This window comes from Puma concolor, chromosome C1, assembly GCF_028749965.1.
Source record: "Puma concolor isolate L17-30 chromosome C1, mPumCon1.1.hap2, whole genome shotgun sequence".
Lineage (NCBI taxonomy): Eukaryota > Metazoa > Chordata > Mammalia > Carnivora > Felidae > Puma > Puma concolor.
This window is the reverse complement of record NC_141674.1, coordinates 37,362,791-37,376,627: the sequence shown is the minus strand read 5'-3', so window position 1 is coordinate 37,376,627 and position 13,837 is coordinate 37,362,791. Positions and strand designations below refer to the sequence as shown.

The window sequence follows — 13,837 nt, the reverse complement described above, 5'->3', positions numbered from 1 at the left end:
GCTACAGCTGGGGCCAATCCATAGTTAGATTTAGTTAGGCAGCTATAGCTCTGTATTCCATAAACAAATGTCACTAGTCTCAGGTGAGAAAAAGAAAGGGAGTGTGGGTGGTTCAGCACAGCCTGTTTCTAGCCTAGAAAGTGCATCTGAGAGCATTCTTTAGGGATGGAGGCCTTTATGGGTGGCTAGCAAAGTAGTTCATACAACAATGGGTTGTTGTGGGGAGAAGGAAGAGATCAGTGTTCTTGTTGTATATTTTAGAGATTGCCAGGGAAGCTGTACTGATCCATTCAGGGGAGATACTCACATTTTATTCTAAATGGATTTACAGTGGTGAGGCCTCAATTTTTGCAGGCTCTCCAGAGAGCTGTGGACCCTTTTCTTCAGCTTTTACAGTTGTTCTCAAGAAGACTCTGGTTCCTGGAGTGTTGACTAAACATGCATTCTGGTTTCACCAAATATCACTGGTGTCCCCACGTGAGGCAGTCTTGGATGTCAGGAGAAAGAAACTTATAACATCTTGGATTATTTTGTTCATGTACGGGCATCATGCTTTAAGAAGGATGTAGTCAAACTAGTTTGAGTTAAGAAGAGACAAACCAGGAAAGTGTTGGATATGAGGATGATGTTGCGTGAAGAAAAGTAGACAGAGTTAGAGGTCTGAATCCTCATTCATGGGGGGATAAGATGGGCCTGCTTGAAGCACTAGCCAGCACCTAGCTGGGTCATTGAATGGTTAATGAGACCTGAGGGAAAGTGTAGTTCAAGCCTCCTCTTTGAGAAGAAAAGGAGAGTCAGGAGTTGGAGAGATAATCCAAAATGCAAATGTCAAATCAAAATAGCAGAAGTGGAATTGTAAATGAGAGAGAAAACAGAGGATGCCAGAGCCTAAATGGGTGCCAGATTAGAGTAGGTACAGAAGAAAGTTCCAGGATGATTGCCATGAATACTATCAGTTCTATGCATCTTGACTTCATGGCGGTGGATGCTAGTGCAAGCCCACATCTGATTTGCTAAAACTATAGAGCTGAAACACATGAGGGCTTGGAAAGTCATGAGAACTATCTCTAAATACCTAAAGAATTGCCAAGGCTCCAGAGTTCTAGGTCTGCTATTCAGTGACCAAGAGACATTGGGTATGTTACCTGATCTTGCTGGACTTCCTTTTCTTCATTGGGAAAATGAATATGATAATAACACATGTGTACATCACAATGGGGGGGGGGGGATAAAGATCTAATTATGTAATGGTGGTAAAAGGCCTCTGAAAACTACATATTGATAAAGAAATTATGAGCTGTATCAATGGGTGAAAGTTACAAGAAGGAAGGTTTTTGTTCAAAATCCTGAAACAGTAATAGCTGCCTAGGGATGAAGTGACTTGCTTCCTGAACTAATGGGTGCCTCCATTACTAGATACAGCCATCTGATAAGGTTCTTAAGGATGTGAAGATAGAGGAAGGGCTATCAACTGGGTCCAGGCCTGGGCTCAAGGAGTCCACCAATGTCTTGAAATCACAAACTCTGTTGGTGCTTGAAGTACATACATATTTCTGGAGAAGATCCACAATTTTATTTAGATTTGTAAAAAGGCCAATGAGTCACAAAAGGTAAAGAATAAAAACATGATACTTGATATTACTTACAACTCTGTTGAGTGTATTATCCTTTGTAGACTTTAATATAAGTGTTGAAGAAACTGAGCATATGTTTTTGTGTGTGTGCTGTCTTTCAGTTGAGGGGACAAGAAGAGAGAATCCGAGTATTTTTTCCAGGCCTCTGTGACTTCTTCAGGATGCTTGCCCACCCCATCCATTCCTGGCTTGGGACTGAGTGTTTATACATTTACCTGTATGGCCCGCTGAGTGCTGGCTCTTGATAACTAAACCCTAAATGCTATGACACCTTCATGGTCAGCACTATCCTTGATATTGTTCCTATTTTCAAGGATTTGCTCCAGTCCGTGCTTAAATGATAGGCTGTTTGTGGCTTGGTGTTCTTTCTGCATCCTTTCTCCAATCTCACAGAAATAGAAGATTTAGCTGAGTATGTGGTTGCCAGCTAAAGACCACATTTTCCAGTTTCCCTTTCAGCTTTGGGAGGGACTGGGTTTTTGGCAGAGCCGTGAACAGAGTGATAAGTACAACTTCCAGCTAATATCTTTTTTTCTTTTAGGTTTATTTATTTATTTTGACATAGAGAGAGAGAGATAGAGAGAGAGAGACCATGATCAGGGGAGGAACAGAGAGACAGAGAGGGAGAGAGAGAGAGAATCCCAGGCAGGCTCCACACTGTCAGCATGGAGACCAACGCAGGGCTCGAACCCACAAACTGTGAGATCATGACCTGAGCCGAAACCAAGAGCTGGACGCTTAACTGACTGAGCCACCCAGGTGCCCCTCCAGCTAATATCTTAAAGAGGAAAGGTGACTGCCTTCCCATTCCCTTTTACCTCCTCCCACTTGAAGGCAGGTGTGGTGGCAGGAGCTAGCAGCCATCTTAGGTCATTTATTGAAAACCATGTGTTGAAGATGGAGAACAAGATACACAGAGCCTGGATACCTGGTGACCTTGTACAGCGAACTACCCTACTATTTCTGGACCACCTATTTCCTCAATTTCATGTGAGAGAAAAAGGAATTTTTATCTTGTTTAAGCTCCTCTATTTGGGCATACTTCTGTTGTAGTGAGCTGTTATTGGATGTGACCAGTACTTTATTTTCATTTCTTATCCGTCCGGATAGTCAAAGTCAGTTTGCTTTCACTTGGCGAGGACAATATACTTCTACTGTTTGTTTCAGGGCTATTAAAAACATTTTTTTTTTAGTATAGTTGACACACAATGTTACATTAGTTTCAGGTGTACAACATAGTGATCCAACTTCTCTATATGTTTTGCTATGCTATGCTCCCCACAAGTGTAGCTACCACCTGCCACCATACAACAGTATTACAGTATCATTTACTATATTCCCTATACTCTGCCTTTTCTTCCCATGATTTATTCATTTTGTGACTGGAAGTGTTTCAGGGCTAAATTGTCCAGTTCATTGCCCATAATTTTGCTGCTGGGGGACATCTGAGAAAGGGCAGAAGCAGTTTCCACCCCTCTGAGGCCTCAATTTATATGTCCCTTTCTTAAGGAGGGCTTTCTAAACAACCCAATCTAAAGTAAGTGCCCCTTCATTACTGTCTTGCTCGGCTCACTTATTTCCTTCATGGCACTTAGTGAAATTCATAATGATTTGTTACCCAACTTGCACTTTAGGAAACAATCTCCTACCTGGCTCAGTAGGTCGAGTGTCTGATTTCAGCTCAGGTCATAACCTCATGGTTCATGAGTTTGAGTCCCACATTAGGCTCTCTGTTGTGGGCACAAAGCCTGCTTCAGATCCTCTGTCCCCTACGCTCTCTGTCCCTCCCTGCTCATTCTCTCTTTCTCTCTCAAAATAAATTTTAAAAAATTTAAAAAAGGATACAAGTTCCATGAGGGCAGGGATCATAACTGTGCATTCACTGAATGCTTATCATAATATCTGACATGCAGTGGACACATAAACATCAAATGAGCGATGAATCTGGAAATTATTATTATTATGGTTATTATTTGGAAATTATTAAAAATTCCTGCTCAGGTTTCACAAGCATTGTTACCACCAGGGAAATCTGTAGACTATCTTTTAAAAAATTATTAATATTAATTTATTAAAAAATTTTTTTTTAAATATGAAACTTATTGTCAAATTGGTTTCCATACAACACCCAGTGCTCATCCCAAAAGGTGCCCTCCTCAGTGCCCATCACCCACTTTCCCCTCCCTCCTTCCCCCCATCAACCCTCAGTTTGTTCTCAGTTTTTAAGAGTCTCTTATGGTTTGCCTCCCTCCCTAACTTTTTTTTTCCTTTCCCTCCCCCTCCCCCATGGTCTTCTGTTAAGTTTCTCAGGATCTACATTAGAATGAAAACCACATATGGTATCTGTCATTCTCTGTAGACTATCTTGATAATATTCCAAATGAAGGTTTTCTTATCTAAGATTCAAATCCCAGAAACCAAAAAGAAAAGTTTATTTATCTTAATTCATGAAAATTTTGAATTTCTGTATGATAAAAGACACCATAAATGTATTCCTATAAAAATGCAAGAATGGGGAAAGTTATAAAGAAAAGTTACAATCAAGGGCTATTATCCACAATATTAAAGAACTCATACGAATCAGTAAGAAAAAGACAAACAACTCCATTGGAAAATAAGCATAGATGATGTATGAATCACAGACAACAAAACAAAGATAATCACAAATGGCCAATAAGCATGTTTTTAAAACTACAAATAGTGTAAAAATCCAATAATAAGAAAATAGTTCAATAAGTTATAGTATATCCATGTTATAAAATATTATGAATCCATTGATTAGGAATAAGATGTATTTTTTATTAAGTGAAAAAAACAAGAATAATATGGATATGATTCCATCTATAAGAATGCATACTTACATATGTGTGAAATGTATACATACATACATGAAATGTATAGGAAAAACTCTGAAAGAATGCACACCAAACTATTCTGTTTTTAGGAAAACGCGTAGGAGATGTGTCAGGGCGTGGGTCAGGGCAGAGACGTGTAGCGTATGTGAAGTGGGATTTTTACTTTTTACTTTACATGCTTTTCTAGTGTTGGAAATCTTTTACTGTGAACATTTATTCACTTATTACTTGTGCAATTCCAAAAACTATTTCTAAAAAGCAGAAAACATATGGAAGTCACTTAGCAAAATTCTTGGTATACAGCATTAATAGAAGACAGAATCAAACAGTAATGATTGGAAAATCTCCCCAAATCATACCGAAACAGATCTAAGTGACACAGGGTATCACCTGTGCACCTTTGGATAATGTGCAGTTATACAGAGACCCCCATCACACCTACCCCTAACCCTCCCACTGTACCTTGATTCTTTACCATTTTTTGGCCCATTAGCTGTAATTTAACTTTATTTTTTTAAATGTTTATTTATTTTGAGAGAGACAGAGAGAGAGAGAGAGAGGCAGAGAGAGAGAGAGAGAGAGAGAGAGAGAGAGAGAGGAAGAAGCTCCACACTGTTAGCATGGAAGTGGAGCCCGACCCGGGACTCAAACTCATAAATGGTGAGATCAAGCCCTGAGACAAAATCAAGAGTTGGATGCTCAACTGACTGAGCACCCAGGTGGCCCTGTAATTTAACTTCAAAATTATACACACACACACACACATATATATATATATATATATATATATATATATATATATATATAATTGTTGTACCCTAGGCTGTAACATTAGGGGAGTTTCTTCAGGTGCAAGTAGACCCCATTCTTGGGTTTGAGGACAATCTGGGGCAAGAAGACAAGAGGTCTGGTGGGATCTGGAGACACCTTGAAGCGGAGCAGGATCAAGGCAATGGCCACCTTTAACTCAATCATGGCAAACTGCTGCCCGATACAGTTCCTGCAGACACAGAGGGAAAGAGATACTTGAAGAAATGGTAGTTTTTTCTGACTCTTGCATAAGATGCTAGCATAATGAATCTGATAGTCACAGTAAAGCTGCATTTACACACCATATGCCACAGAAACTTTTGAATATCTATTGTTCCCTGTAAGAATGTGAAACGGGAGGCTGCAATGTGATGCCTGCCCTAAACAAGGTGGCACTTGGAATTGCTTATAGAATTGTTTCTCCTGTGAGGATATAAATGTCAAACTGGGTGACTATAGTGGGTAACAGAGTATTGTGTCATTGACATTTGCTAATAAAGCAGAATTTAAATGTCCTCACGTGCGCGTGCGCGTGCACACACACACACACACACACAAAGAGATAAATTTGTGAGATGGAGGATGTGGTAATAACTAGATGGGGAAGAGTCCTTTCATGATCTGTACAGATATCAAATCACCATGATACACATTTTAAATATCTTACAATTTCACATGTCAGCTATACCTCAATAAATTTGAAATTAAGAAAAAAGAAGAATTGTTTCTCCTGTGTCAGGGGTGGGCTGCATGGCTGATGAGCAAGTTTGCATTGTGGGAGAGCTTTCTGAGGCATGGCTGTATAAGATGTGATAGAGAAGGGCTTTGTCTTTTGTGAAACTAACTGGTCTTTTCAGGGGCTCAAATAGGTACCAATATCTACCTCATAATCTGGTGAGAAGATGGGGTTCCATGGAAGAATATATACACCTGAGATACCAAAGGAAGAATGCTGTTTCCAAATAAAACACTTCTGTCCATTTTCAACAACTTCAAATTGTCCTCACCTTGGTCCGGCTGAGAATGGTAAGAAGGAGTGGGGGTGTCTCTGATCAGAATTTTCCTGAGAGAATCGTGAGGGGTCAAAGACCTGAAATGACAAGGCAACCTCACCACCATCCCCAAAACACCATTAGCACATTTTTTAAGCTACTGCTTAGCACTGATCAACAGAAATCTATAATGAGCTACATATGTAATTTCTTTTCTTCTTCTTTTTTTAAGCAGTCTTCACACCCAGCATGGAGCCCAATGCAGGGCTCGAACTCATGACCCTGAGATCAAGACCTGAGCCAAGATCAAGAGTCAGACGCTTAACTGACTGAGCCACCTAGGCACCCCCACATATGTAATTTCAAACATTCTGGTAGTCACTTTTTTAAAAGGTGAAAGTAATTTTAACAATAGAATTTATTTTGCAGAAAATATTATCATTCCAACATGTACTCAATATAAATAATTATTAAGGAAATATTTCACATTTTTGTACTATGTCTTCAAAATCCAGTGATACACACTGGGTACACATTTCCAGCACATCTCATTTCCCATTAGCTACATTTCAAATGCCCAGTAACCACATGTGACTAGTAGCTACCACACTGGACAGTGCAACTCAAGAGGTGCAGCCCTTGTCTGGCCTCTTCATTGACAAATCTGCTACCCAGACACATAAGGAGAAAGCAGAAACACTAGGGTGTAATATTATTTTCATTCTGGAAGTAAGAATGTCCCAACCTAATTTACCCAAAGAAAATGAAAACACTAATTTGAAAAGATATATGCACCTGCTATGTGCAATATGGCAGCATTATTTACAATAGTTAAGATATGGAAGCAGCCTAAGTGTCCATCCACAAATGAATGTATAAAGAGGATGTGGTGGATGGGATGGAATATTACATGGCCATAAAAAGGATGAGATCATGCCATCTGAGACAACATGGATGTACCTAGAGGGCAGTACGCTAAGTAAAATAAGTCAGACTGAGAAAGATAAATACTATATTATTCCATTCGTGGGTGGAATCTAAAAAAAAAAACAACGAAAAACAAGTGCATAAACAAACAAAAAGCAGAATTAGACCAAAAATACAGAGAACAAACTGATGGTTGTGGGGGAAGTTTGGACAAAATGGGTGAAGAGGAGAGGGGAGATACAGGCTTCCAGTTACAAAATGAGTAAGTCACAGGAATAAAAGACATAGCATAAGGAACATGTTCAATAATACTGTAATAGCGATGTAATGGGACAGATGGTAGCTACACTTGTGGGGAACACAGCATAATGTATAAACTTGTCAAGTCACTAAGTTGTGCACCTGAAACTAATGTAACATTGTATGTCAACTACACTCAAATAAAATTGATTGGAACATAAAAAAAAAGAATGCGCCCACTTAGAAGTCAAGCCAAAGTGCTTATGTGATCAATGATTACTGAGACATGTAGTCCACCTCCCATTACACATAAGAGATCTTAAATCCTAGCCACTTATGTGAAAGTATCTGTAGGTGTTGTGAGTGTTGAGAGTTTAAGAATGTTGAATCAAGCGCTCAGGTAAGCTATATGTCTTCTTTTTGCCTCTGCGTGCAGTCTCTCCTCCCTTTCCTGCCCTGCTCTGGGCTCCAAGAAGCTGACCCACATGGTTTCTTTTGAGGTTGGCTGATAAAAGACATTGATTGGCGATCTGGAGGGTGGGCAGAGAGAGCTTTTGGGTTATTTATTCCCTGGGCCCCACCCTACCAGGCTGCCTCTGGCTGGCTGCACACTCCACTGAAGGTCCAACTCCTGCCCAGGACACTTCCCAGCACAGTAATCTCTCTCCAGGCTTTGTAACCCTCTTTCCTGCCTGGCCCAGACGTGGTAAGCACTTCAGCAGTTATTTGCTCCATTCTGTTTTTCTAAAGCCTACCCATACTTTTGTAAATAGTTGCTTTATAAAACTCTCCTCCAAGTGCCCAAGTTGAGTGTGCCATTGGGTTTCTGCCAGAATCCTGATTGTTACATCCAGGCAAAAAGAGTCTGAGTTGCCTGCATGACTGCATGAGTAGTCTATACTCCTGCAGGCATCTAGGTGAGTTCTTGATAGAGCTTGCTAAGTAAACAGCTGTGGTATAGACTGTGGGCAATTTCAAACAGATTGTGTGGCATTATATCCATATGTTCATGCAAAGCGAACATAAAGTAGGAATAGGGGAAGGGGACAGATAGCTTTCCTTTGGGGGAAAGGTTGAACATTTTCGGTCTTTAAGTTTAGTTTGTTTGCCTTGAGTCATTTGCCACTTCCATGCATAGCTAACAAAAAGTGAGCTACACAGCATTAGTTCTTTGAATGATTTATGTGCAAGACAGCCGTACCTTTGGGTTTTCCCAGATGGCAGGGTTATGATGAAGGCCCCAAATACTGAGAACCACGGTTATTCCTGTGAAAAGAAAGAAATAAAAAAGATTGCAGAAGATACAGCAAGTTGTGGGCTACTGTTACACCATTCTTCAATAAGACTTTTCTTCTTGAAGGGAAAGAGCTAGCTCTTGGCAGAGTTCTGTGCACTGTAGCTGATGCCAGCAGTCAAGGACCCATGGGAAGATGAGGCCTGGGTGACACCTTAGATTTCAAAGCAATGACTTATTTAATACATGCTTCTATCTTAAGGAGCTATTGGTATCATGTCAAAATGATATCTGTTAGTGGACTATACAGCACCCACCAGAGACAGTTTGGGTAGAAAAGAACAGAATCACAATTCCATCATGCAGGTCCAGTGACAAGTTTCTGCTAGTTCTGTTCATAAGTGGAAGGGAGGAAATTTTAGCAAATATCCATGTGGTTTGGGGCTTAAAAAAAAACACAGGGGAGAGAGATTTTGAGGATTATTTGATTACCATAAAAATTCTGGTAAATTAATTCTGGATCTGTCCACAAAGTCACAGTAAGTGACAGGCTGTTGGTGTTTGCTACAAGCAGTCTTATCAGCTTGTATCTAAGGGCAAGAATTCACAGAACACTGAAGCAGATAAGTGAAGGGTGTCTCACATGACACCCCTCTGCCTCTCACCTGCCATGCTTGGAAACCTGTGCTCTGAAGAGCACAGGGCTCCAGGCGTTGGGACTCTGTGTGAGTTTTAGTTCTGCTCATCTGCACTTTGGGGTCTCTGGTGGGTTTTTGGCTACACCAAAAGTATTTGAAAGTGCTTTGTAAACTGAGAAGCACCATATAAATGTCTGCTAAGATCATTTCCAAGGGGAAAAATGAGATAATGTGTTTGAAGGCTCTATGTAAACTATTAAGTGCTGTACACTTACAAGAGTGACATTATTATGATGATGAAGCCAAAGACCCACGGGGTCATCTAGATAAAGATGATGATGCTCATTTCCCACGAAGTCTCACCTGGGTCTCAAACTAAGCCAAATAAGGATAATCTTAGGAATGATGTCCTCCAATGAAAGAAACCCTGGGTTGGGATTCTGGTAATCCAGGTTCTGGGCACAGAGCTTTGCTTCAAATGGTTATATACCTTTGAGAAAGTCTGGAAGCCACATTTGATCAAGGAATTTCCCACTGAATTCTTAATAGGCACCCAACCCTAAGGTAGACGTCCTTACGATTGTATTTTGACTCTAACAGTTGAGAAACAAGCCAGTCTTTGTCATTGTCACTTTGTCACCCAGGATCCCATGGTCTCTAAGAACTGCTTAGAAAAAGAATACAAAGACCTGCAGGCAAGGAGCGTCCATCTGGGAAGGTAATGGGCTTGCTGAGCTCTCTGGAAATGGATGGGACTGGAGGGGCCAGTCGGAGTGACTCCTTGATGCACATTGTAGTGTATGACATCTCACCCAGCTGGTCCCTGTGAGGACAAGGAAGGAGGGTAGGGAACTCAGACTCCATATCCAGTTTATAAATATTGATGTTCTTTTCCTCTTTGGTGTTTATTCTTGGTAAATACCATCTCTAGGTCAAAGTTATTTTGCAGTTGGTTTATGTAACAGAATGTTGAGACTCTTTCTGCCTCAGGATCAGCTGAGGTTCCAGAGAAAGAGGGACCAAAAAAGTGCCAGATATCTTCATGATAAAGCAAGATGCTAATCTACCAGTAAAGGATTTGCTAGGGGAGTTTCTGAAACCAGTTTTGCAACACTTAGCTCAAGAATGTGTAAGGAATGACTAAGGACTAAAAAGAAGAGGCTGAAGAGTTTTGATAGGAAAAAAAAAAAAAAAAAACCTTTAAGGAGAATTGTTGGAATGCCAGAGTACTGTGGAGAATGGAGGAGTGCCCCCAAACCATGTTAGGCAAAGAAGCCCTCTGGGGTCACTGAGATGACCTGAAATGTGCTCCCTGGAGTTTGGGAAACAGGGCTGATAGGAAAGGCTGTGACTCAGAACAGGCAAGGGAGTGAGGGGAGGGCAACAGGGACAAGTTAGGAGTGGTCCATTGTGTTCTATGGGCCAATGAACTGGCAAGAGGGAGAGCTCTAGAACCAGCTTGAAAGGAGCTCTGAGGACAAGAATTTCCTTGCCCCATGAATCACCATGGCAAAGCTACAGTGAGGGAATCTCCAAAAAACCCAGAGATGCACCCACTGAGAATAAAAGGAAGCACTGATTAGCTACTAAGCTTAGAGGGCAAGATCACCATATTACCACCCCTTTCTCCTTATCCTCACTTCCTCCTGGGACCAGTTATGGAAAGGCCAGAAGCAGCAGCTACTGGGTAGGGGAGGAACTAGTCAGTAAGAAGTCAACCACAACCCCCTCAGTCACCACTGGCTTCCAGACCCAAAGAAATGCTGATCTGGGATGGAGGGAGATGGTCCCAGTGGATGCAAATTTACACTTTGTATTATTCCACTGGACCAGACAGCTTAATTACTGAATGAGACTGCTCTTGTGAATTAAATGGATGGGAACTCTCTGAGATCCGGGTAAGATTTCACTCTGGAGATGAAAAGAACTTGCCCTATACAAGTATCAGAGGGAGAAGAATAAAGTTTTTTACTTGCATCCTAGATAGTCAGCTAGTCATAAAATGACTGCATATATTCAGTCTATTTGTTTTATTGTATTTCTGTTTGCTTTTCTGATTACTTATTTTCAATGCAGGCTTTGGCCATTCGGTGGTGTGAAATTTTAATTTTTTTGTTAAAAGTTTTTTCAATGTTTACTTATTTTTGAGAGACAGAGAGAGACAGAGTGTGAGTAAGGAAGGGGCAGAGAGAGAGGGGGACACAGAATTCAAAGCAGGCTCCAGGCTCTGAGCTGTCAGCACAGAGCCTGAAGTGGGGCTCGAAGCCACAAAACCATGAGATTATGACCTGGCCCGAAGTCGGATGCCCAACCGACTGAGCCACCCAGGTGCCCCGTGAAATTTTACTTTTGAACTCTTTCCTCCTCAAGCCCAGAATAAAAAGAGTAATTCTGCTTAGTCTGGCACTTTGCATATTTAAGAAACACAATGATATCCATCTTAGCCCTGGTGCAAGAAGAAGAGAGGAATTTTAACCCAATGCAGAAATGGCTGATGAGGAGCCAAATGGAGACATTGAATAACTTCCCAGCTTTTTTGGAAATTGCTCTTTGCAGTGTGGTTTTACTATCTGTCTAAAAGAACTATGAATTTCCAAAATGCTATGGAAAAATTTCACTAAATGTAAGTATAAGGTCATACTATGGAATAAAAACATATCTTATTGTTTATAAAATTATTTTCATTTCTCTCATTAAAATGAAAGTTAACAGATCCTTTGGACTTTTTCTTCTCACCTGGCAAAAATTTCTTTACTGTTTTCACATTTCACATAGGCCAAACAAGAATAAGGAAGGTGAATATTTGGGTTGGATATATATATACATATATATCCACCCTAAACAGGTTATCTGATTAATGTTAATGCATGAGTAAAAAATGATTAATCAATACTATATTTTGTGCTATACAAATTAAACCTTTAATTTATGGTAGGAAATATTATTTCCTTATAAAAAGTAAGACCTCTACTACATCTATATAAATTCAAATTGTCCCTTACAAATGTTCTGAGCTGTCCCTTGCATTTGAAATACGGTGTTTTCCCCGTAGTCATGAGGTCAGGTGGCCCTTAGTATTTCTATCTTTCTGTCCCTTTGACCAGCAAAACAAGGATAAGTGAAATATCTAACTAGGGTAAAGAATGTGGTTTATATTGGAGACATGTGTTTGTTTTTCTATCAGAGATTATGTCTGAGGGGCAAATCCATAACATGGGCATCATTAACAGCAAGATAAGCTCAAAGTCTTGCACAACGGTGTTGAAGTTTTCTACCTGGCTGATTCCTACCCATCCTAAAAGAGGCAGCTAGCATGTCAGATCTCCCAGGAAGTCCTCTGGAGTCCCCTATACCAGGTTAGGTGCCTGTCTTCTAAGTCTCTGTAGTAACCCGCACATCTCTCTCTCTCGCTACCCTTACCAGGTTATATGGCAATTATTTGTATGGAGGTCTGTCTCCTGTACCAGGTGTGAGCCCAATCAAACCTTGGACATTTTTTAAGTACCTCAGTATTTAAAATGTCGTAAGTCCATAATCCGCAGACTCAACTAAAGTGTGTATCATTTGGTACTATGTTCAAAGTCCAAAGCCAGTCCTGAGGAGTGAACAAAGAAATGGGAGACAATGACTACAATGAGGCTGAAATGATATGGATATGCACTCAGGTATCGGAAGAGGAACCCCACTTAAGCCCTACCATTTAAGCTCTAAATGCAAGTCTAGGGATCAAGCCCCATTTTCAGTGCACTGGAACCTAGGTGAAAGAAAGAAATGAGACATTACACACCACTGATTAGAAAAACAACAAAACAGATAAGTTGTGGATGAGTGAACTTCTTTAGCAGAAGATAAAGGGATAATTTTGGTTCCTTTAGAAAAAGAGCAGAATAGTAGCATGCTTATTCTGTTTCTACAGGCACATATCTTAAAGCAACAACAGTCACCAAGATACCACAGGTAAAAATAAAGCAAAACCCAAGGAGGGGAACCAGGATGAAATGTTTAGGAATGCAGATCTTACCAGGTGATAGAAGACCCGTCCCCCAGGATGCCTCTGATCTCCTCCCGACATCTCTCCTGGTGCTCCGGGTTCAGAGCCAGGTGGTAGAGGAGCCAGGAAATGCCCCCTGCCATGGTGTCTTGCCCTGCCAACATGAATGTGTTCACCTCGGACTGTAGGTCAGTATCTGAGAAGTTGTTGTCATTTTCAGCCTGAAAGGTAAAACAGAACTGTTTTTATGCAACGGGTAAAATAGAGAAATTTTTATGCAATGTCAATTTACAGATCTTTGGAGCCCCAATCAAGATAATGGTTTTAGGGAAATAAATTAGAGTTTCAAATGAGAGTTTCAATTTTAATTTAGTTCATCAAATACATAATAGAGGCCATACTTTGACCAGAGCATAAAGGAGAACCAATGTTAGACAAGGAAAGCAGACTTTGCAAAGAGTTCTTCCAATCATCCTACCAGATTTATTCAGACTTCCCAGCACCTCATCATCATCA

General features: G+C 40.5%; 1 protein-coding gene across 1 annotated transcript in view; it reads right to left on the bottom strand.

Moving 5' to 3' along the window:
- Window positions 1-4,042: 4,042 nt before the first annotated feature.
- The window catches only part of LOC112872103 (cytochrome P450 4X1-like), a 31,368-nt gene continuing 21,573 nt past the window's right edge, over window positions 4,043-13,837 (bottom strand). The window contains exons 8-12 of the mRNA XM_025935248.2: window positions 13,352-13,542; window positions 10,020-10,153; window positions 8,660-8,724; window positions 6,307-6,389; window positions 4,043-5,489 (exon numbers count right to left, since the gene is read on the bottom strand). Coding sequence (XP_025791033.1) covers window positions 5,321-5,489; window positions 6,307-6,389; window positions 8,660-8,724; window positions 10,020-10,153; window positions 13,352-13,542 — 642 coding nt within the window. The 3' untranslated portion in view covers window positions 4,043-5,320. The remainder of the gene's footprint in view (window positions 5,490-6,306; window positions 6,390-8,659; window positions 8,725-10,019; window positions 10,154-13,351; window positions 13,543-13,837) is intronic.